We start from the raw sequence: 23,551 nt of genomic DNA on the forward strand, positions 1-23,551 counted from the left end.
AAATGTCCATGAGTGGCCCAGCCAGAGCCCGGACTTGAACCCAATCGAACATCAAGAGACCTGAAAATAGCTGTGCAGCGACGCTCCCTGTCCAACCTAATAGAGGTTAAGAGGATCTGTAGAGAAGAATGGGAGAAACTCCCAAAATACAGGTGTGCCAAGCTTGCAGCTTGTAGACTCAAGGCTGTGATCGCTGCCAAAGGTGCTTCAAAAAAGTACTGAGTAAAGGGTCTGAATACTTATGTAAATGAGATTATTTGAATACATTTGCAAAAAAATACAAAAAGCATTTTTTATTTTGCCATTATTGGGTATTGTGTGTAGATTGATAAGGGGGAAAAAAACTATTGAATCCATTTTAGAATAAGGCTGTAACGTAACAATGTGGAAAAAGTCAAGGGATCTGAATATTTTCCGATTGCACTGTAGATAGGGCAGCAGTCTCTTAAGGTGCAGAGTAGAGTATCGGGGGTTAGCTGGCTAGTGACAGTGTCTATGGTTCAAGGCAGGGTATTGGGTGAAGGCCAGCTAGTGATGAATGTTTAACAGTCTGATGGCCTGGAGATAAACGGCCTCTATCGGTCTCTCGGTCCCAGCTTTGTTGCACCTGTACAGTCTCCACCTCCTAGATAGCAACAGGATGTGGCTCGGGTGGCTGAGGTCCTTGTGACACCGGGAGCTGTAGAGGTCCTGGAGGGCAGGCAGTGTGACCCCAGTGAAGCGTTGGGCTGACCGCGTCACCCTCTGGAGAGCCCTGTGGTTGCGGACGGTGCAATTGCCATACCAGGTGGTGCTACAGCCCGACGGGATGCTTTCAATGGTGCAGCTATAGAAGTTCATGACGGTCTTAGAGGCAAAGACTAATTTCATCAGCCTCCTGAGGATGAAGAGGCGCTGTTGCCGTCAAGGAAGTTGAGGCTTTAGTTGCAGAACTGGGATTGATGTTAGCTCTATTCATTTTGTTCTACAGTATATGTAATGTTTCACTCTACTGAATACATCCCAGATGTTGAGAATAGAAAACACACACCTATAAGCCTTCACTTCCTAAATATGTAGTTACGACCGTACAAACTCAAACATCTCCCAACAGCAGGAGTGTGTTTTTCCCCTCCACTATAATTCTGGTGCCCATAGCAAAGGCTTGTCCCAGTCATCATGACTGGTGCTAATACATGCTCTGATTTGTCATGGTTTCACTCCTGCTCCTCCCATATGGCAGGTTTCTATGGAGTGATCATGAGACACACCCAGCATTCCTGTCCTCTTACTAACTGGTCCCTCCTAATCAATATCACATTTACCTCCCAGCCCCAACTCCATGTGTAGGCTGCCTGTGTCAACCTTGTTAGCTCTTGATTGCTATTTATATCTCAGCTGGGACTCATCCCCCAGGCCTGGTGACAGAGATGCTGTTTGCATGGGAGCAGATGTTTGGCTTTGGCTCCCTTGTTCGTTTGAAGAGAAGGGGAGAGCCAACATATACTTCCATCATGGACCCCAGATGTCCGACAGTTCACACAATTAGGCATGGCAGTTATGAACCATTATATTCTGACGGGAAAGAGAAAATGCCAAACTTCATCACCTTTATTTACCTGGGAGTCAATGGTTTACTGACAATGCTTCCTACTCGAATTACCTAACTGCTCACATGAGAAGCTACTGCTTCTATTTGACCCCAAGAGGGAGCTAGAGTAACATCATTGGTGACAGCCAAGCAGTAGAGCCCTAGAGATCCTGACGCCATGGGACTGATTGGATATATACACCGATGGTAAAAAACAACATTAGGAACACCTGCTTTTTCCATAACAGACTGGCCACGTGAAAGCTATGCTCCGTTATTGATGTCACTTGTTAAATCCACTTCAAAATCAGTGTAGATGAAGGGGAGGAGACAGGTTGAAGGATTTTTAAGTCTTGAGACAATTGATACACGGATTGCGCATGTGTGCCATTCAGAGAAGGAATGGGCAAGACAAAATATTTAAGTGCCTTGGAACAGAGTATGGTAGTAGGGGCCAGGCGCACTGGTTTGGGTGTCAAGAACTGCAACGCTGCTGGGTTTCACGCTCAACAGTTTCCTGTGTGTATCAAAAATGGTCCACCACCCAAAGGACATCCTCCCAACTTGACAACCATGTGAAGCACTGGAGTCAACATGGGCTAGCATCCCTGTAGAATGCTTGACACCTTGTAGAGTCCATGCCCAGCTGAATTGAGGCTGTACTGAAGGCAAAATAGGAGTGCAACTCAATATTAGGAAGGTATTCCTTATGTTTTGTACACGTAGTGTGTGTGTGTGTGTGTGTGTGTGTGTGCATGCATGCGTTTGTGCGTGTGTTTGGTATGCACATGTACGCAAGTTTAAGGGTTTCCTGTGTGTGTTCGTAGTGAATTTGACCCCAGGGACATGGGGCACGCAGAACACAGGGCACACCTGGTCCACTTCTGAGCAACTCATAACTCAGCCCAGACACTTTTACTGTCAGGAATCCCAACTAACTAATATACTTTATTATAAAGCTATGCACTGCATCTAACTATGACCACCTGAGATCCTATTCTAAGCAGCTTTCAGAAACGCACAACAAAATATTTATTTTCCATGGGGTATTTAGCTAAATAAAGAGTGAAATGAAGGTTGAAAAGCATAAGCTACAAAAAAAGATTGAGCATTAAAAGAAATATCAGTTTAGAAAGGCAGCTGAATGAAGAAAATAAGAGATACTTCAACAGACTGAAGTCATTACAAAACACACGGCTGATGTTATTGTGGTTCAATGACTACTGTATTGTATACAGTTGGAGTGAACAGCAGGTATGAATAAGATTGCTTTACAAAAACTTTCCTAGCCAGTATCATCTGTAGTTTTATGATGAGACTCCCTGTCCAGATTCGTCATCAGCTGGCATCAATGCCCTCAGAAGCCCATCCCAGGAAAAGCTGCGTCTCCACCCCACTCCAAACCACCCCACCTCCCAGCCCCAGAAAAGGCCTGGGGCTGACTGAGGCATGGGCACTGGTGGAGCCAGGAACTGTCTCCATAACCAACAGCACCCGCTTCCAATTCAGCAGCTCTTTGAACAATGGCTCTGCTCTCAAACGGTCCAGCTTTTCCTTTTCCAGGGCTTGGGTAGATCACTGCTCAATGCCAGGAAGCTTTTACCAGCAACGATCAGTGTTCACTCCCTCCATATCATCTTTGAATAAGTACAGAAACCCTCTCCCTTCTCCTGCTATTAGCTACAGAAGTCAAGATGTCAGTCTTGTGACGAACATTTCCTATGGAAATACTTTAATGGTTACATGTCATCTTAGACCAAATTTTTATAAACCTTGCTAATAAAGTAGTAAGAGTCCAAATCTAAGATGGTTGCATCTTTCAGAACACCAATTAAGTCTTCTGTCAACATCAGCAAACAACTGAAGGCATGTTTTCAGAGACACATTTTTAGCCAGCCCAGTGATTGAGTGCTTTAATCACAGCTGTGATCTATGAGGCCAGAGGGGAATGAAGGAATTATGAAAAAAAGTTCAACAAAAGCAACAAACAGACAGCTGTGATTGAGTTGACCTTAGATGGGCTCAGCAGCTTGGTCGGGAGAAGCAGTGGAGTTTGGGCATCAACACGTTTCTATTATCCTCTGTGCTCCTGACCTTTAACAAAAGCAGCCATGGCATCTCGAATGGCAGCGATGCCCCCTGTGGATGCCCCCAGGGGAGGCCACTCACTGGCAGAGGGGCACCGCCAGCCGGGTACAATGGCTGTGTCTTGGAGAAGGTGAATGGTTTTGGGAATGTTGAGAAGGAGGGGAACATAGAATCAACAGGCAATTAGTATTGGTTCCTCTGACTGGCTGGCTGACTGGCTGGCAGGGGAGGAGGCCTTCCCAGAATAGACCTGCTCTGAACTGTAATCAGAAGCTCTTAACGAGCCCCGGATCACCAGAGACCACCGCTGTCTGCCTGTTGCACAAAGCCTGGGTGTGCACAGGACAAATAACACTTCAAAGCCAACTCTGAAGTTAAAGGCCCAGTGCAGTCAACAATGTGATTTTCCTGTGTTTTATATACATTTACACACAGAGGTTGGAATGATACTGTGAAATTGTTATTGTAATAATGCCCTTTTAGCGTAAGTGAGGTTTGAAATGTCAGCCTGTTTTGGTAGGAGTTTTGGCCTGCCTGGTGACATCACCAGGTGGTAAATTAGTTAGAGCAACAACCTCTGCCAATAACAGCTAGTTTTCCATTTTCCCCTCCCCACTCAGACCACTCAGAGCAAAAATCTTGCTTCAGGCACTTAGTTACCCAGAAATGAGTTGAGAGAAACATGGCTGCATTGGGCCTTAACATTTAATCCACATGCCACTCGTCTTGCTACTATTTTGCCACCGAAATATGCTGTCAGGCTTACCCAAGCTATAGTGCATCTCAATTCCAGGGCATGGAAGGAGGATGGAATGAGTGAAAACAAGCGAGAGAACAAGCAAGAGGGAGCACAAAGGACAAAACACACCTCAGTCTAGGATTGGAGACGCAAATAAACAGGAAATGGAGAAATAAAGCGGGGGCAGGTGTTTCAGACAGGGCCAATGGGAGACGCGGGGGCATTGGCATCTATTTTACATTTTGGGGGTGGAGGAGCTCTCCGTCTGGCTCCAGTCGCAGCCACTGTGCATCATCTTCATCATCATTACCACCCTGCAGCTTCAATTACAGGGCATGGGCCAGCAGACAGAGGCAGGCTGACGCACACATCACTTTATTTTGGGGACTGCTGTATGAAAATACTTTACATGAACATAAATATGGGACAATCATCCAGGGGATGGCAGGAGTCCTGGGAAGGAGCAGAGTGAGAGATATGTATCGTATTTCCTCTCCAGCAGTGTACATGCATGGAGGACTCTTGTAAAGACCTGAGATACTTTATCCTCAGTCACTGCTTCCCCTACTTCACCTGTACAGTGTTCAGAGTGGAACCACTGTAAATAAGATATATGATCATGCTAAGTATTTGAGAGAAAGTTATTCCCAATGTTTACACACAACATATATTAAGGATCAAAGCTTCCTTAGTGATAATGGCAGGACCAGTGCTGCCTGCTGGTGGATTGAACGTTTCAGAAGGATGTGGACTCTGGCTGTGCTCGGACACTGCAGGGTGTGCATTCCCATTAACACAGCAACCATAGGGCCTCCACTATGTCAACACACTGAACCTCCATATCAGCACTGCTACAGACGTTGCACTGACAGAATACAACCACGCTGAACTCCCACAGAGCGGCCTCCATATACAGTTCATACACAGTACGTTAAGAATTCATAAGCTACACATTCATACATGCTACCCACAGATATATATGGAAGGGGCTATACATTAGTGTGTAATAACACAGCTTACAAGTGCCAGAGATCCCTACAGTAGATCTCTATTACGTCAGCACTAATTACAGGCCTTGCCCGGAAGCCACCCCACCCCAAGCCGGGCTGGGCCCCGGCCCACAGACACAGCGACACTGCCACTTGTCAGGGCCACACAGCCTGGCAGACAGCTCTGAATAGGAACCAGATGGAGGAGATTAGGGGCCAAATGAACATGCGAGACAATGAGATGTCTGTGAGCTGACTTCAGATCCACTTCATGTGCTGTTGCAGTATTTCAGTTCTGGCAGAACCCTTCTTAGTCACAATGAGAACATGTTTAAAGGGCTGCTGGACTTGAAAGCCTGACACCCACCTGAGTGAGGCACTGCAATCTTTTCAGCCAACAAACTGTCTGTGTGGTAGCTATAGTACTTTGCACGTTTGTTCTATTACCATCATCAAGGTAGTATCATTACACTCCCTGATGACAAGGGGCCTTTCTGATCATAAATCAGTCTTTATGGGGATGATTACTTTAATATTGCCCCAAACTTTGTGGCGAGCTTCGCACACACCGAACTTGAGCTCCCTTCAAACTCCTGTGTCAAGGCAAAGCCAACTCATGTGATGGTGAGATCATAGGTGGTCTCATAAGGGGGGCAGTGCACCCACCCATCCAGCCAGCAGTCGGCCAACAGGCACAGATACACTGAGAAACCGATGCCAGGCCGAGAGAGAGTTTATTTATCCTTAGAGGGAGCTATGAGCAACACATTTTTCATCCCTATTAAATTCCCCACAAGTCTCCAACTGGAGCTGCATATCAAACTCATTAAACATCTGGAGTTCATTATGGTTTTGTTGAGTCGCTGGACTTCACGATAGATTTAATTTATTATTGGCAGAATCCACCCTTTCATTTACACTGCATAACAATGAGAGGCACCACGGAAGAAAAACAGCAGCCAAGTTGCAAACCTAACAATTTAAGATTTGGGAATCGTGCTCATGTGTTAGGTCGGTTGAATAATTATCCATTTCTCTGGACACCTCGTCAGAGGTGATAATGTTATCTAAACTAAGCTAATCGTTAGTGACCCCTAATTAGAGAGCTCTCGCTCCCGCTCTCATTAATCCCATGGCTAGTATTTAACTGGATGGACATTTACAGTCTATGACTGAGCAGCTCTAGATTTGTACCAGCCTAACGTCTACCAGCCTAACAATTATGATCTACGACAAACAAAATGGAGCCATGGCAACCACTACACGAAACTCAAGTTGATTTCCCGCATAAAAAACAACCACCTAGGACTGACTTTGCTGATAGCTAGTTTGACAAAAAATGTACTTACTATGACTGAGATGTGGTTTTCCCACCTAGCTATCTTAAGATGATAAAACATACTAAATGTAAACTGGAAAATACATGCTTACGTGTCAGTTTCTGCTGGACCGAATATATGAAGGTGCAGTTACCCACACAATTACCTTGACAACTACTTACAGAATTGTTTTTCCACTTCAGGGAAAAGAAGAACGGTGCTGATCAATCAGTGGGGATGAGGAGAGGCATGCTGTCTGACGGGTTGCCACAATGGACACCAGCTTAATGTCCAGGGCCCACGTGAAAAGGCCAGGCTCTGTCTACTCACAGCCCTCACTCTGTGGAGAAGAGAAAACATCCCCCCTTCCCCTTGACTCCCTCCACCACCAGTCCTCCACACTGTCTAGAACATGCCCCTGTCAGAGAGCACACCCCAGGCCTGCCAAGCCAAACAGCAGCTCAGCGCATGTCAGACGACATCTTCTCAATCTGTTTGGATATGAAACGCTTTCTGAATATTATTTTCTCGGGCTAAAGGAAGCAGAGAGAGCAATTTCAAGTACATTTTTTTGACTCTACTTGAACAACATCTAGTGATATTCCTACCGCTGCATGCCAAGCCTCCATCTCTGCTCCACAGCAACAACCACAGTTTTGCACTCCAACCCGCCACACCCCCCCAAAATAGACTGGGGTGAAACCAGTGGCTTATGTGCAGGCTGGCCTGCTGCGAGCCTGCCTGCCCATCAGGACGAACAGTATGGGTTGAATGGATATATTGAGGGATGGGTTTTCCTCCCCTGGATAAAGAGCTTAGTGATGCATATCATTTGCCCAAGGTCATACTGCCTAGTGTGGTCAGTGTGGGGCCCATGGTGAGTGTCACAGTGAAGTTAACCATGATACTGGAGGGTGGACATCTATACAGTAACTGTCCCATCCCCTACACAGGATGAGGCAGCCCACCAAGGCTACCCTCAGGAACCTCAGTGTACAACTGGAAACACAGACTGGTGATCCTGTCCCTAATGGCCTAATGACAAGCCATGCATTCTGAAAAAGCAGCTTGGTTTTGGCCCCACTCATCTCAACAGGGATCCTGTTGTGGTCACTTCCTGATGTTATAAACTGATGCAGTGCTTCCTTCTGATTCCTGGAGGTGGCAAGCCGCGGGGCCAGCTCATCTACAGCTCCAGGCTTGACTCAGGGTATCATGGGAGGAATGTGGTACCAGATCCAAATTTGCCCTCTTTAGTAGGCTGGCCTCTTCCTCTTGTCATGGTGGTGTGCCGGGACAGCAGATAGGCTAGCTACTAGCTAGCACAGGGCACAATGGAGTCATATTGGTCCATGGTGGTGTGCCGGGACAGCAGATAGGCTAGCTACTAGCTAGCACAGGGCACAATGGAGTCATATTGGTCCATGGTGGTGTGCCGGGACAGCAGATAGGCTAGCTACTAGCTAGCACAGGACACAATGGAGTCATATTGGTCCATGGTGGTGTGCCGGGACAGCAGATAGGCTAGCTACTAGCTAGCACAGGACACAATGGAGTCATATTGGTCCATGGTGGTGTGCCGGGACAGCAGATAGGCTAGCTACTAGCTAGCACAGGACACAATGGAGTCATATTGGTCCATGGTGAAATGAGGCAACAGAAGATAATACTAAGCCCACTACTCAATTCAATGTCTATTCAAAGTCGGTTCAACACAGTTCTGTTGAAATGACGTGGAAACAACATCGATTCAATCAGTGTGTGCGTTCACTGGGTAAGATTGCACTAACAACTTTCAATGTACTGTAGTTAAGCACATGAAAATGATCTCCATCCATCAAGTTGGGAGTAAGGCTATTGAACCATCCAACCCAAAACAAATAACAAGAATTAAGATTTTTTTGTGCATTAACATTACAGTATATTTGAATAGTTTTATTCCAAAATGCTATATATACACACACAACCATTTTCTCAAATGTGTTTTTTTTCATCAGAAATGATTGCTTGTGTTGACCTTCATGTGTACTGTATGTAGAATATCACTGCTCCAAGTATTCAGACCCCTTGACTTTTTCCAAATGTTGTTATGTTAAAGCCTTGCTCTATAATTGATTAAATTGTCGCCCCCCCCAAAAAAAAAACTGCACACAATACCCCATAATGACAGCAAATGTTTGCATAATGTATTAAAAATATAAAAACAGAAATCTTACATTTACATAAGTATTCAGACCCTTTACTCAGTACTTAGTTGCAGCATCTTACAGCATCAAGTCTTCTTGGGTATGACGCTACAAGCATGGCACACCGATATTTGGGGAGCTTCTCACATTCCTTGCAGATCCTCTCACGTTCTGTCAGGTTGGATGGGGAGCATCACTGCAAAGCTATTTTCAGGTATCTCCAGAGATGTCCGATCAGGTTGAAGTACCGGCTCACCTCAAGCCTGAGTAGTGTCCCAGTCCCTGCCACTGAAAAACAGCAACATCATGCTGTGAGGCTACTATGCTTCACAATAGGGATGGTGCCAGGTTTCCTCCAGATGCGATGGCTTGGCATTCAATCCAAAGTGTTGAATCTTGGTTTCATCAGACCCAGAATCTTGTTTCTTATGGTCGGAGTCTCGTTTCGGTGCCTTTTGGCAAACTCAAAGCGGGCTGTCATGTGCCTTTACTGAAGAGTAGCTTCAGTCTGGCCATTCTACCATAAAGAACTGAATGGTGGAGTGCTGCAGAGATGGCTGTCCTTCTGGAAGGTTCTTCAATGCTGCAGAAATGTTTTAGTAACCTTCTCCAGATCTGCGCCGACACAATAGAGTCTCACAGCAAAGGGTCGGAATTACTTACGTAAATAAGGTATTTATATATTTTTTTAACATTTTGAATAGATTTGCAAAAATGTCTAAAAACCCGTTTTCGCTTTGTCATTATGGGGTATTGTGTGTAGATTGAAATTAATGTTTCTTCATCAATCAATATTAGAATAATGCTGTAACGTAACAAAATGTGGGAAAAGTCAAGGGGTGTGAATACTTTCCGAAGACACTGAGTGTATGCATGTACAGCACCAGTCAAAAGTTTGGACACCTACTCATTCAAGGGGTTTTCTGTATTTGTTACTATTTTCTACATTGTAGAATAATCAAAGCTATGAAATAAAACATATAGAATCATGTAGGAACCAAAAAAAGTGATAATTAAAATATAGATATTTGAGATTTCTTTAAAGTAGCCACCATTTGCCTTGACAGCTTTGCACACTCTTGGAATTCTCTCAACCAGCTTCATGAGGTAGTCACCTGGAATGCATTTCAATTAACAGGTGTGCCATGTTAAAAGAACATTTTTGGAATTTGAGAAAATCAGCTGTGTTGTGACAAGGTAGGGGTGGTACACAGAAGATAGTCTATTATCAAATATGTCTAAGTCCATATTATGGCAAGAACAGCTCAAATATAAAAAAAAAATGACAGTCCTTAATTGTTTGTTTGGGAATGGTAGAGGCCCTCCCATGTCCCAAGTGTCCCCCCTTGCCCATCTCCTACAGCTCCCCAAGGACCCATTCACAATGCCAGGCCTTGTAAGGCTGGCGTAAGCCAACATTAGTCTCCCAGAACCCCTACCATCACTGACAAAATGACCTGTACATCCAACATCCCGCTAAATGGGGGATCCAGTCGCACATTCCACTCTCCTCACGTGGAGTCAGACGAGGTTTGGAAAACACTATGATGCTTTACAGTGGGACTGATCACCTGATACAGCAGTACTCTGCACCTCTCAGGCATGACAGAGAGCCTTGTCAGGGGAGCAGAGGCCCCACTGCTCACTAGGCTGCAGTGTTGCTGCCAGTCAGTCCGGAGCAGCACAACACTACAGAGCAGTATGTCCATGCCAACAGGTCAGGCCTACTCCCAGCAGTTTACCCGCCGAGCACACCGAAAGGCTCCACTCACTAATTGCAGATACAGGGTGGGAGGCTCGTCTCCTCTTCAGAACCAGAGATACAGCCAATGGAGGAAGAGTCCCGCCAAAATCTCAGTAATTTGAACGTTTTCAGGCTTAGGAGGACAGGACAGAGAGCTCTCCAAGACAGGCTCCAGCAAAGCCGCAGTGGAGGTGGTGAGTGAAGTGGTGACCGAGGGCTCCCAAGATACTGTCTTTAGACAGTAGGTCAGCCCTGTTAAACCACAGCAAGAGGAGGCCAGCAATACTGTTAACATGTGTTAGATGCACAGGTCTGACAAACAATTAAACATCTGGCCTCTCTAGAATTGCATGTCTCTTCAGTAAAGAAACACAGTAGTGTGTGACTCCTAAAGAATTTGGTTAAACAGGAGAAAAAAGAAAAACCATGTTCAGTGGAGTGAGACAGAAGGAATGTGATGGCTCCCAGAGGGAGTGAGAGAGGGGATATGGATTCCAAAACTTGAGATGAAGAACAAGGGAGAGCTGATCTCCAAAATGTCAGAAAGTTTTTTTTAAATAACAACCCCCGTTTGGCCCACCTGCCTTCATAAATACCACAAACATGTATGGTCATCCCAGACAGCCACGCATGATGGAGGAGCATGTAAGTCAGTGCATTCCTAAAAAGCTGCTGATAAAAGGTCTCAGCCAAATAGCACAGCTCCTAATAGTCTCCACTCCAGTCTGCCTGAGGTACATAGCCTCAAAGCCCTCCACAGAAAATGAACATCTCATAACACAACAGTGTCCTTATGAACCGTCTGTCTGCACAGAGATCCAACCAGACAACCCTCCCCTCCTCCAGACAACCCTCCCCTCCTCCAGACAACCCTCCCCTCCTCCAGACAACCCTCCCCTCCTCCAGACAACCCTCCCCTCCTCCAGACAACCGTCCTGTTCTAGAAACAGGACAGACAACCCTCCCCTCCTCCAGACAACCCTCCCCTCCTCCAGACAACCCTCCCCTCCTCCAGACAACCCCCTCCAGACCCCTCCTCCCAGACAACCCTCCCTCCTCCAGACAACCGTCCTGTTCTAGAAACAGGACAGACAACCCTCCCCTCCTCCAGACAACCCTCCCCTCCTCCAGACAACCCTCCCCTCCTCCAGACAACCCTCCCCTCCTCCAGACAACCCTCCCCTCCTCCAGACAACCCTCCCCTCCTCCAGACAACCCTCCCCTCCTCCAGACAACCATCCTGTTCTAGAAACAGGACAGACAACCCTCCCCTCCTCCAGACAACCCTCCCCTCCTCCAGACAACCCTCCCCTCCTCCAGACAACCCTCCCCTCCTCCAGACAACCCTCCCCTCCTCCAGACAACCCTCCCTCCTCCAGACAACCATCCTGTTCTAGAAACAGGACAGACAACCCTCCCCTCCTCCAGACAACCCTCCCTCCTCCAGACAACCCTCCCCTCCTCCAGACAACCATCCTGTTCTAGAAACAGGACAGACAACCCTCCCCTCCTCCAGACAACCCTCCCCTCCTCCAGACAACCCTCCCCTCCTCCAGACAACCCTCCCCTCCTCCAGACAACCCTCCCCTCCAGACAACCCTACCCCTCCCCTCCTCCAGACAACCCTCCCCTCCTCCAGACAACCCTCCCCTCCTCCAGACAACCCTCCCCTCCTCCAGACAACCCTCCCCTCCTCCAGACAACCGTCCTGTTCTAGAAACAGGACAGACAACCCTCCCCTCCTCCAGACAACCCTCCCCTCCTCCAGACAACCGTCCTGTTCTCCAGAAACAGGACAGACAACCCTCCCCTCCTCCAGACAACCCTCCCCTCCTCCAGACAACCCTCCCCTCCTCCAGACAACCCTCCCCTCCTCCAGACAACCCTCCCCCCCTCCTCCCAGACAACCCTCCCCTCCTCAGACAGACCCCCCTCCAGACCCTCCTCCAGACAACCGTCCTGTTCTAGAAACAGGACAGACAACCCTCCCCTCCTCCAGACAACCCTCCCCTCCTCCAGACAACCCTCCCCTCCTCCAGACAACCCTCCCCTCCTCCAGACAACCCTCCCCTCCTCCAGACAACCCTCCCCTCCTCCAGACAACCCTCCCCTCCTCCAGACAACCCTCCCCCTCCTCCAGACAACCCTCCCCTCCTCCAGACAACCCTCCCCTCCCCAGACAACCCTCCCCTCCTCCAGACAACCCTCCCTCCCCAGACAACCGTCCTGTTCTAGAAACAGGACAGACAACCCTCCCCTCCTCCAGACAACCCTCCCTCCTCCAGACAACCCTCCCCTCCTCCAGACAACCCTCCCCTCCTCCAGACAACCCTCCCCTCCTCCAGACAACCCTCCAGACAACCCCTCCTCCAGACAACCCTCCCCTCCTCCAGACAACCGTCCTGTTCTAGAAACAGGACAGACAACCCTCCCCTCCCCCAGACAACCCTCCCCTCCCCCAGACAACCCTCCCCTCCCCCAGACAACCCTCCCCTCCCCCAGACAACCGTCCTGTTCTAGAAACAGGACAGACAACCCTCCCCTCCTCCAGACAACCCTCCCCTCCTCCAGACAACCCTCCCCTCCTCCAGACAACCCTCCCCTCCTCCAGACAACCCTCCCCTCCTCCAGACAACCCTCCCCTCCTCCAGACAACCCTCCCCTCCTCCAGACAACCCTCCCCTCCTCCAGACAACCCTCCCCTCCTCCAGACAACCCTCCAGACAACCCTCCCCCTCCTCCAGACAACCCTCCCCTCCTCCAGACAACCCTCCTCCTCCAGACAACCCTCCCCTCCTCCAGACAACCCTCCCCTCCTCCAGACAACCCTCCCCTCCTCCAGACAACCCTCCCCTCCTCCAGACAACCCTCCCCTCCTCCAGACAACCGTCCTGTTCTAGAAACAGGACAGACAACCCTCCCCTCCCCCAGACAACCCTCCCCAGACAACCCTCCCCTCCCCCAGACAACCCTCCCCCAGACAACCCTCCCCTCCCCCAGACAACCCTCCCCTCCCCAGACAACCCTCCTCCCCCAGACAACCCTCCCCTCCCCTCCCCTCCTCCAGACAACCGTCCTGTTCTAGAAACAGGACAGACAACCCGAAAAAGGAAAATGATTGACCAGGCCCCCAAAAGAGTGTTGATAGACAGCTTGATACTGATGATACATACCTGTAATATCTATCAGCTTACGAGCTCTGAGATCATTAAAATACACTGAATAGTAGGAGCTGCTTGGCTGGCGGGACCACCCTCACCATGAAAATATTCATATTAGACAGTACTTTTATACTAGCCTCTGATCCAAGTCATCAGCTCCTTAAATGAAGAGTTTAAATCTTCATTCTCCAGGCCAGAGTGGCCGTATTTATCTAACGCCATGTAATGTTCACACAACTTATAAAATGAATGGAATTCCATTCCCTGTCCCCCGGCCATTAGGGTCCTGCATGTTTTTTTTCCTGCGGTCATCTCCCACGGTGTGTCTTCTGTGGGACCAATACTTGGGACTGGGGCAGTAAGACATAGCTGGAATATCTCATGAAGAATTTTCCCACAACATTCTCTGTCCTCTAGCTTATTGAAATCTTTCCAGACACCTTCCGCGCTTGTTGCTGGAACAGTAAATAAGCGAAGTGAATTCAAGCAGAAATCTGCAGATAACCCCAAACACATAATTTATTTACTGCAAATGAGACAACCAGTGGAGATTACACTAATGAGTTTCATATAATAGACCACTAAAAAAGGTCAAGTCTATTGTTTTATGGAGAGCTAAATCACTCTCCTCCTTAGTGATCTTTAAACAAACCGCTTCCAGATTGTGTTCCAACTTAATGTCAGATCTTTAAAAAAAGTGACCTTTCAGTTCCCCGGCAATGAAAATATCAAATGCTGTCTGCATCCTGTCTTTCTCGGTGTAAAGGCTTTGGAAACTTACATCATCAACTTGTGCAAATCTTTGGAGGTCTATGTATATACTGATTGGTTACGCATGTTGAAATCACATAGGAAGTAAAGGGCCTGTGCAATGAGAGTATGAGGAAGACGTACCTGCGACAGTGGTCTGGACAGCTTGTAACTAGACGTCTTCTCTTCTGGAGACCACGAACACAGCTGGATGCTATGAAACGGCAGAGAAAGATTACACTGATAATGGTGTGTGCCATCTCATAGAAAATAACCATAATGGTCTTAATGGAAATACTTGACAAAATATCATAAACAAACACTTTTCATTACCGTTCATATTCATTTATGAAATGTGTATGTTAAAGGTCATGGGATCATATTTTTACTAGCTCTACAGATTACTAGTACAGGAATAAATAAGCATAGTTTTGCAGCACTAGACAGGCATTCGATTCACCCGGGGCAATAGAAGGTTTGAACTGTGACCTACAAAATGATCCAGGTGAATAGCAGCTAGGCTTTACAGACAGAGCAGTGCAGAGTAGCGAATGTTCCACGGCCTGGCCCATTGATGCTGTCAACGAACAGGGTGGAATGTGATATGCTGTGCACATCCTTTGTTACTACCACACAATTCCATGGCTCCATTTTCTGCCAGTTACCATTGTACCAATTTACTCTGGTCCAGTGTAGGACTCAAATGAGCACTTACAGTAGTCTACCCTACGACCATCCCCAACTTCAAGGCCCAGCACAGTCAAAAACAGGATTTACCTGTATTTTCTAAATACACATTTCCACATAAAAATGATGATAATACCCTTTAAGGGTAAGACATGTTTGAAAGTACCGCCTGAAATGTCAGCCTATTTTGGTGGGATGGAGTTTTGGCCTGCCTGGTGACATCACCAGGTATTAAATTAGTTAATAGACCAAAAAGAGAGTACCAAACCACTGACAATAACAGCTAGTTTTCCACTCACAACTCAGACTACTCCCAGATAGTCCTAGCAAATGTGTTCGAGAAATTACTCTTCACTAAGAAGCGATAGGTTTCTTTTTGCCCATTTTAATTGAAAATTTAATTGTTACCCATATATTATTTGATATTGAAGATTAAAAAAAAGATTGCAGTGGACCTTTAACTAAAACACCTGGATAAAAGTTGTAACCTATCACCATCTATCCATTCTGGTATCTATCCACTTTTCATACTCAAGCAACGCATTGTCCTGGTGATTTAGAGGGAAGTCCATTTGAGGTGATGGTGGATGCTGTAGTGTACCTCTTGGTGCTCTCTCTCTTCCCCTCGGGGCTGGAAGGGGGCTCAGGTGAGTAGGGTCCAGGTGACAGGGAGGCTGGGCTGGAGATAGAGTACGCTCTGTAGTTCTGGTTCTCATCTCGACTCACCAGCACCGCTTCCTACAACAGAACAGGGCATGACAGTCCGCATAATCAAAACATTTATCCACACACAAAAATGTGAAACTGCTTATCCGTATTCCTAAAATAACTTTAATTGCAAGGATGTTTTTAAAAAATGTATTCACAATGTACAGTTGAAGTCGGATGTTAACATTCACTCCAACCTAAGTGTATAAAACTGGTTTTACAACCACTCCACAAATTTCTTGTTAACAAACTATAGTTTTGGCAAGTTGGTTAGGACATCTACTTTGTGCATGACATAAGTAATTTTTCCAACAATTGTTTACAGACAGATTTCACTGTATCACAATTCCAGTGCGTGAATTTATTACACTAAGTTGACTGTGCCTATAAACAGCTTTGAAAATTCCAGAAAATAATGTCATGGCATTAGAAGCCAACTTGTGCCTCCTTGCTTGACATCATGGGGAAATTAAAAGATAAGTCTGGTTCATCCTTGGGAGTAATTTCCCAACGCCTGAAGGTACCACGTTAATCTGTACAAACAATAGTATGCAAGTATAAACACCATGGGACCACGCAGCCGTCATACTGCTCAGGAAGGAGATGCGTTCTGTCTAGAGCTGAACGTACCTTGGTGCGAAAAGTGCAAATCAATTCCTAGAACAGCAGCAAAGGACCTTGTGAAGATGGAGGGAGGAAACGGGTACAAAAAAATGTACCTGATATCCACAGTAAAACGAGTCCTGTGTCAACATAACATGAAAGGCTGCTCAGCAAGGAAGAAGCCACTGCTCCAAAACCGCCATAAAAAAATGTGGATATATTGAAGCAACATCTCAAGACAGCAGTCAGGAAGTTAAAGCTTGGTCGCAAATGGGTCTTCTAAATGGACAATGACCCCAAGCATACTTCCAAAGTTGTGGCAAAATGGCTTAAGGACGACAACAGTCAAGGTACTGGAGTGGCCATCACAAAGCCTTGACCTCAAGCCTATAGAAAATGTGTGGGCAGAACTGAAAAAGCGTGTGAGCAAGGAGGCCTACAAACCTGACTCAATTACACCAGCTCTGTCAGGAGGAATGGGCCAAAATTCACCCAACTTATTGTGGGAAGCTTGTGGAAGTTTACCCGAAACGTTTGACCCAAGTTTAAATTGTTGAAGGCAATGCTACCATATACTAATTGAGTGCATGTAAACTTCTGACCCACTGGGAATGTGATGAAAGAAATCAAAGCTGAAATAAATCATTCTCTCCACTATTATTCTGACATTTCACATTCTTAAAATAAAGTGGTGAGCCTAACTGACCTAAGACAGGTGATTTTTACTAGGATTAAATGTCAGGAATTGTGAAAAACTGAGTTTAATGCATTTGGCTAAGGTGTATGTAAACGTTGACTTCAACTGTAACTAAAACATTTGTCTCGAACTTTTAGATGGTGCTCAGACGCTGTTGACAAGTAGGCACTTGAGATATATGCTTCATAAAAGTCTTCAAAAAGACAGAAATACACGTTGAGGTATAACGTACAGTCATGTTCGAGCTGCACATCCGGAGGTAAGTGAAACCAGGTTTGTGGGAATCAGATAAGTAATATCACCATGTGAAAATAATGACAGTGAGTGTTCGGCCCAAGACTTCAGCCTTGTGCCCTGCATGGGCTCGTATTCGGCCAGTGTTACCACGGAGACCCAGCAGTAGTTCTGTTACCATATTAAAAACAGAAACCTCTGCTGATTTACAGCATTCTCTAGTTACTCTCCCATGTTTCTCTGTCCCAGGGCCACAGAGTTATGGAATATCTCTAGTCACACGAGGATGTCTGCTTCCTGCTCATCTGGACCTCCATTACATCATTGATAAGTGATACGTAAATATGAAGCAGACACAGCATCTACATGGCTTTCAGGCATCAGCCATTACACAAACCATTAGGACAGGATTCATCATGTAGAGATATGCTGCTGATGTAACCAGATACTGGAAGATAGTGGGATAAACACCGTAGGAAAGAACATCTCGATGGGTCATAAAGTGAAGGCCTACGGCATTTTAATAGGCCTTACATCCAACATATGCCCATCAACAAAAGTACTGATTCACAGATAGTGTTTAAATACTTTACAGTGAGACGGTTTAGGGTGATAGCTGTCCTAAAGGGAACTTGCAGACCAAAGATGGAAGCCCCTGCATAAGGAGATAGAGGACATGATTGACTGACCTGGAAGCGTCCAGTGAGCTTTTCTGGGGTGGTAGTTCCATTGGTCTGTTCAGGGCTGGGGGGCTCAGGCCTGTAGGAAGACACTGGAGATCAATGGACCACACACACACACACCCTAACCTGTAATAAATCAGGAGAATGGTATCCACATCCCAGGAGAGTGCAACACTGGCCCAGTAGAGTAACACAGTCTTCAGTACCACATAATTCACCCATGTCAAGCCCTAAACAAGTAGCCAAAACCATGATTGCTTAAAATGAGTTGTTAAAAGATAATGAGTAAGGAAGCTTGCATACGTCAATGCATTACAGGATACAAGCCAAAACCCCCACATGAGTTTTACTTCAAAGACATGGACCCAAGGTCAACTACAGTAATCCTCACACTAATGATTTAAATCAGGTCTGTTAGATGACTTGAGCCATGTCGAGGTATTCCCTACAATGATAGACTGGAAGCTCTGATAACATCATCTAATGTAGTGTCTCATATTATTCATCAATACGTTAAGTAGAATGGTCTGATTTGATGTGGTTAGATACATTACACTAAAGGTTCATTTCAGATATTTTGTGAGTGCCGGAGGACTTGTGTGTGTACTTGCGTGCATATTAGGCAATATACCATTTATACCGTATACCGGGGTATTTCAAAATACCGACAGCGGTGTTGAACACTTGTTTCTGATTGGCTTGAAGGGAGTTCTAGAATGTGCATTATTTCCCTATAACGCACAGTATATTTGCACAGTAGAAGTCAATGGCTATAGTTCAGTGGATAAGTTGATTAGAGTTAACAGCCTCAGATTGCAGCCCAAATAAATGCTTCAGAATTCAAGTAACAGACATCAACATCAACTGTTCAGAGGAGACTGTGAGTCAGGCCTTCATTGTTGAATTGCTGCAAAGAAACCACTAAAAGGACATCAATAAGAAGAGACTTGCTTGAGCCAAGAAACACAAGCAATGGACACTAGACCGGTGGAAATCTGTTCTTTGGTCTGATGAGTCCAAATTTTAGATTTTTGGTTCCAACCACCGTGCGTATTTGTGAGACGCAGAGTAGGTGAACGGATGATCTCCGAATGTGTGGTTCCCACCGTTAAGCATGGAGGTGGTGTGATGGTGCTTTGCTGGTGACACAGTCAGTGATTTATTTAGAATTCACAGCACACAGCATGGCTACTGTACCACAGCATTCTGCAGCGATACACCATCCCATCCCGTTTGCACTTAGTGAGACAAATGTATTTTTCAACAGGACAATGACCCAACACACCCCCAGGCTGTGTAAGGGCTATTTGACCAAGAGAGGAGAGTGATGGGAGTGCTGCATCAGATGACCTGGCCTCCAAAATCACCCGACCTCAACCCAATTGAGATGGTTTGGGATGAGTTGGAACACAGTGTGAAGGAAAAGCAGTCAACAAGTGCTCAGCATGTGGGAACTCCTTCAAGACTGTTGGAAAAGCATTCCAGGTGTATCTGGTTGAGAGACTGCCAAGAGCGTGCAAAGCTGTCAAGGCCAAGGGTGGCTACTTTGAAGAATCTCAAAATATATTTGGATTTGTTTAACACTTTTTTTTGGGTTACCACATGATTCCATGTGTTATTTCATAGTTGATGTCTTCACTATTATTCTACAATGTAAAAATGAAGAAAAACCCTTGAATGAGTAAGTGTCCAAACTTTTGACTGGTACTGTATGTTTTTTGAAATAGCGCCCCATGTGTGCACTTCCTGTAATACCGTATACACCGATATGGTATAGAAACGGTATGTGGGTATGAAAATCTGATTACCGCCTCCGAAGTGCGTATATGTCACAAGAGATCAGAGTGCGAAACTGAAGACTAACAGCAAGTATGCACCAATGTGCAAGTGCGCAGCTGCAAAAATCAAAAGCGGATCTTTGAATCAGACACCTTGTTTTGGTTTCCCCTATGCCAAAGTGCTGTCAGTACAACCACTGGTATGTCATTTTGATTAAAAATGCCTGCAGTCGACAGGTAGTAGAGAATTGTTTTGAAGATTCTGATTCTCTTTAACATGACGCTCCTAGCAGAGTCATCTTTCCAGCTCTTTCACTGTGCTCGCTTTAATAAAACATATGCGCAGTTCTATCATTGAGTTCGGAAGGGAAATATGTAAGGGCTGTACGAGCCAATGTAAACAACTAGTGACCCCACACTGTAGGGCTGCCTGCCTCTCCTCTCAGCTGAGCCTCAGTCCAGGGTAATGAGGCGCACAGGAAGACCCTGGATGCCTGTGGTAAAATCGGCCAGAAACACACCTCTAACAGCAGAAACAGGGTCTGGGCTGTATCTAAATACTCCACATGTGCAGGCACACATCCAACCAGAGGAACAGCTAAAATAGGAAAACAGGCTCCTCATGCTACAGCAGTCAGAAGATATTACACTTACAGGATAAAAATGGGACATAATGGATGGTTAATTAGAGTTCAAAATAAGTTCCCTGTAAGGAAATGCCTGTGTTCACTTGGAATGCCAACAGTTCACAGAAGAAAGATACTGTGGTTGAGAGAGACGAGGATACATTTAACTGATGTCCTTCAGACAATGAGAGGCATCCAAGGTTAACAGCTGGGCCTTATGTAATATGACCTTTGCCCTCTACCACAGGCCTCATGTACAGCAGTAGATGGGTTGATGAGCATGGGCTGAGAGCAGTGGCTGTCTGAGGTGAAGATGATCGTCTCACCTCTAGAGATCTGATCCCTGCACAGAACAGGGACTTGTATTATGATCCAAAATGGAACAGTATGTTGATCTTTGTCATATAGGAGACTTGGTAGTTTGCCTGTCATGCATTCTTCAGTTTCCATAGACTCCTGTCTATTGTGCCTGCCTTCTCAACTTCACAATAATGGAAACAGGAAGAATGGCGACAATCCAGTGAACTAATACAGTACATACCAATGTCTTGTCTTATAGACATCTTGACTTCCATTCGTACACTGTCCACATAGACCATTGCATGCCACTACTCTGGACGGTTCTGACTTAGAATGTGGACAACTACAAATACCTAGGTGTCTGGCTAGACTGTAAACTCTCCTTCCAGACTCACATTAAGCATCGCCAATCCAAAATTAAATCTAGAATCGGCTTCCTATTTCGCAACAAAGCCTCCTTTCACTCATGCTGACAAACATACCCTGGTAAAACTGATTCTCGTACCTACCCGACTTCGTTGATGTCATTTACAAAATAGCTTCCAACTCTACTCAGCAAACTGGATGTAGTCCATCACAGTGCCATCCATTGTCACCAAAGGCCCATCCATATACTACAAACCACTGCGACCTGTATGCTCTCGTTGGCTGGTCCTCGCTACATATTCGTCACCAAACCCACTGGCTCCAGGTCATCCATAAAGTGCTGCCTAATCTCAGCTTACTGGTCACCATAGCAACACCCAACCGTAGCACGCGCTCCAGCAGGTATATTTCACTGGTCATCCCCAAAGCCAACAGCTTTTTTGGCCGCCTTTCCATCAAGATCTGAGGTGAATGACTGGAACAAATAGCAAAAAAATATAATTTTTTTTTAATCACTGAAGTTGGAGACTTGCATCTCCCTCACTAACTTTAAGCATCGATCGCTGCAGCTGTAAACAGCCAATCTGTAAATAGACGATACAACCAACTACCTACAGTTGAAGTCGGAAGAATGCATACACTTAGGTTGGAGTCATTAAAACTAGTTTTTCAACCACTCCAAAGTTCTTGTTCAAACTATAGTTTTGGCAAGTCGGTTAGGACGTCTACTTTGTGTATGACAAAGTCCAACAATTGTTTACAGACATATTATTTCACTGTATCAATTCTAGTGGGTCAGAACACATGCACTAAGTTGACTGTGCCTTTAAACAGCTTGGAAAATTCCAGAAAATGTCATGGCTTTAGAAGCATCCGATAGGCTAATTGACCTCATTTGAGTCAATTGGAGGTGTACCTGTGGATGTATTTCAAGGCCTACCTTCAAACTCAGTACCTCTTTGCTTGACATCATGGGAAAATCAAAAGAAAGCCTAGACCTCAGAAAAACAATCGTAGACCTCCACAAATATGGTTCAACCTTGCGTACTATTGGAAATTTCTCCCAAGTGTAAACACCATGGGACCAAGCTACCGCCATACTGCTCGGGAATGGAGACGCATTCTGTCTCCTAGAGATGAACGTACTGTGGTGCGAAAAGTACAAATCAATCCCAGAACAACAGCAGAGGACCTTGTGAAGATGGAGGAAACAGGTACAAAAGTATCTATATCCACAGTAAAACAAGTCCTATATTGACATAACCTGAAAGGCCGCTCAGCAAGGAAGAAGCCACTGCTCCAAAACCGCCATAAAAAAAACAGACTACGGTTTGCAACTGCACATGTGGACAAAGATTGTACTTTTTGGAGAATTGTCCTCTGGTCTGATGAAACAAAAATAGAACAGTTTGGCAATAATGACCATCGTTATGTTTGAAGGAAAAAGGTGGAGGCTTACAAGTCGAAGAACACCATCCCAACCGTGAAGCACGATGGTGGCAGCATCATGTTGTGGGGGTGCACTTTAAAATAGATGGCATCATGAGGACAGAAAATTTGGATATATTGAAGTAACATCAGTCAGGAAGTTAAAGCTTGGTCGCAAATGGGTCTTCCAAATGGACAATGACCCCAAGCATACTTCCAAAGTTGTGGCAAAATGGCTTAAGGACGACAAAGTCAAGGTATTGGAGTGGCCATCACAAAGCCCTGACCTCAGTCCTATAGAAATGTGTGGGCAGAACTGAAAAAGCGTGTGCGAGCAAGGAGGCCTACTAACCTGACTCAGTTACACCAGCTCTGTCAGGAGGAATGGGCCAAAATACAACCACTTATTGTTGGGAAGCTTGTGGAAGGCTACCCGAAACATTTGATCCAAGTTAAACAATTAAGCCAATGCTACCAAATACTAATTAAGTGTATGTAAACTTCTGACCCACTGGGGATGTGATGAAAGAAATAAAAGCTGAAATAAAATCAATCACTCTACTATTATTCTGACATTTCACATTCTTAAAATAAAGTGGTGATCCTAACTGACCTAAAACAGGGAATTTGTACTAGGATTAAATGTCAGGAATTGTGAAAAACTGTAAATGTATTTGGCTATGGTGTATGTAAACTTTCGACTTCAACTGTACCTCATCCCTATATGTTTTTCTGCTCTTTTGCACACCAGTATTTCTACTTGCACATCCTCATCTGCACATATCACTCCAGTGTAAATTGCTAAATTGTAATTACTTCACCACTATTAGCCTATTTATTGCCTTACCTCCTTCATTTGCACACACTGTATAAACATTTTTCTATTGTTATTGAC

At 45.6% G+C, this 23,551-nt stretch overlaps 1 protein-coding gene across 4 annotated transcripts in view; it reads right to left on the reverse strand.

Annotated features, from left to right (window-relative positions):
* Positions 1-23,551, reverse strand: part of LOC124036298 (PDZ and LIM domain protein 2-like) — a 61,159-nt gene that overhangs the window by 13,276 nt on the left and 24,332 nt on the right. For all 4 annotated transcript variants that reach the window (XM_046350698.1, XM_046350695.1, XM_046350696.1 and 1 more), the window contains 3 exons: positions 18,165-18,234; positions 15,835-15,971; positions 14,691-14,760 (listed from right to left, as the gene is read on the reverse strand). In XM_046350698.1, coding sequence (XP_046206654.1) covers positions 14,691-14,760; positions 15,835-15,971; positions 18,165-18,234 — 277 coding nt within the window. The remainder of the gene's footprint in view (positions 1-14,690; positions 14,761-15,834; positions 15,972-18,164; positions 18,235-23,551) is intronic.

Source organism: Oncorhynchus gorbuscha, linkage group LG05, assembly GCF_021184085.1.
Source record: "Oncorhynchus gorbuscha isolate QuinsamMale2020 ecotype Even-year linkage group LG05, OgorEven_v1.0, whole genome shotgun sequence".
NCBI lineage: Eukaryota > Metazoa > Chordata > Actinopteri > Salmoniformes > Salmonidae > Oncorhynchus > Oncorhynchus gorbuscha.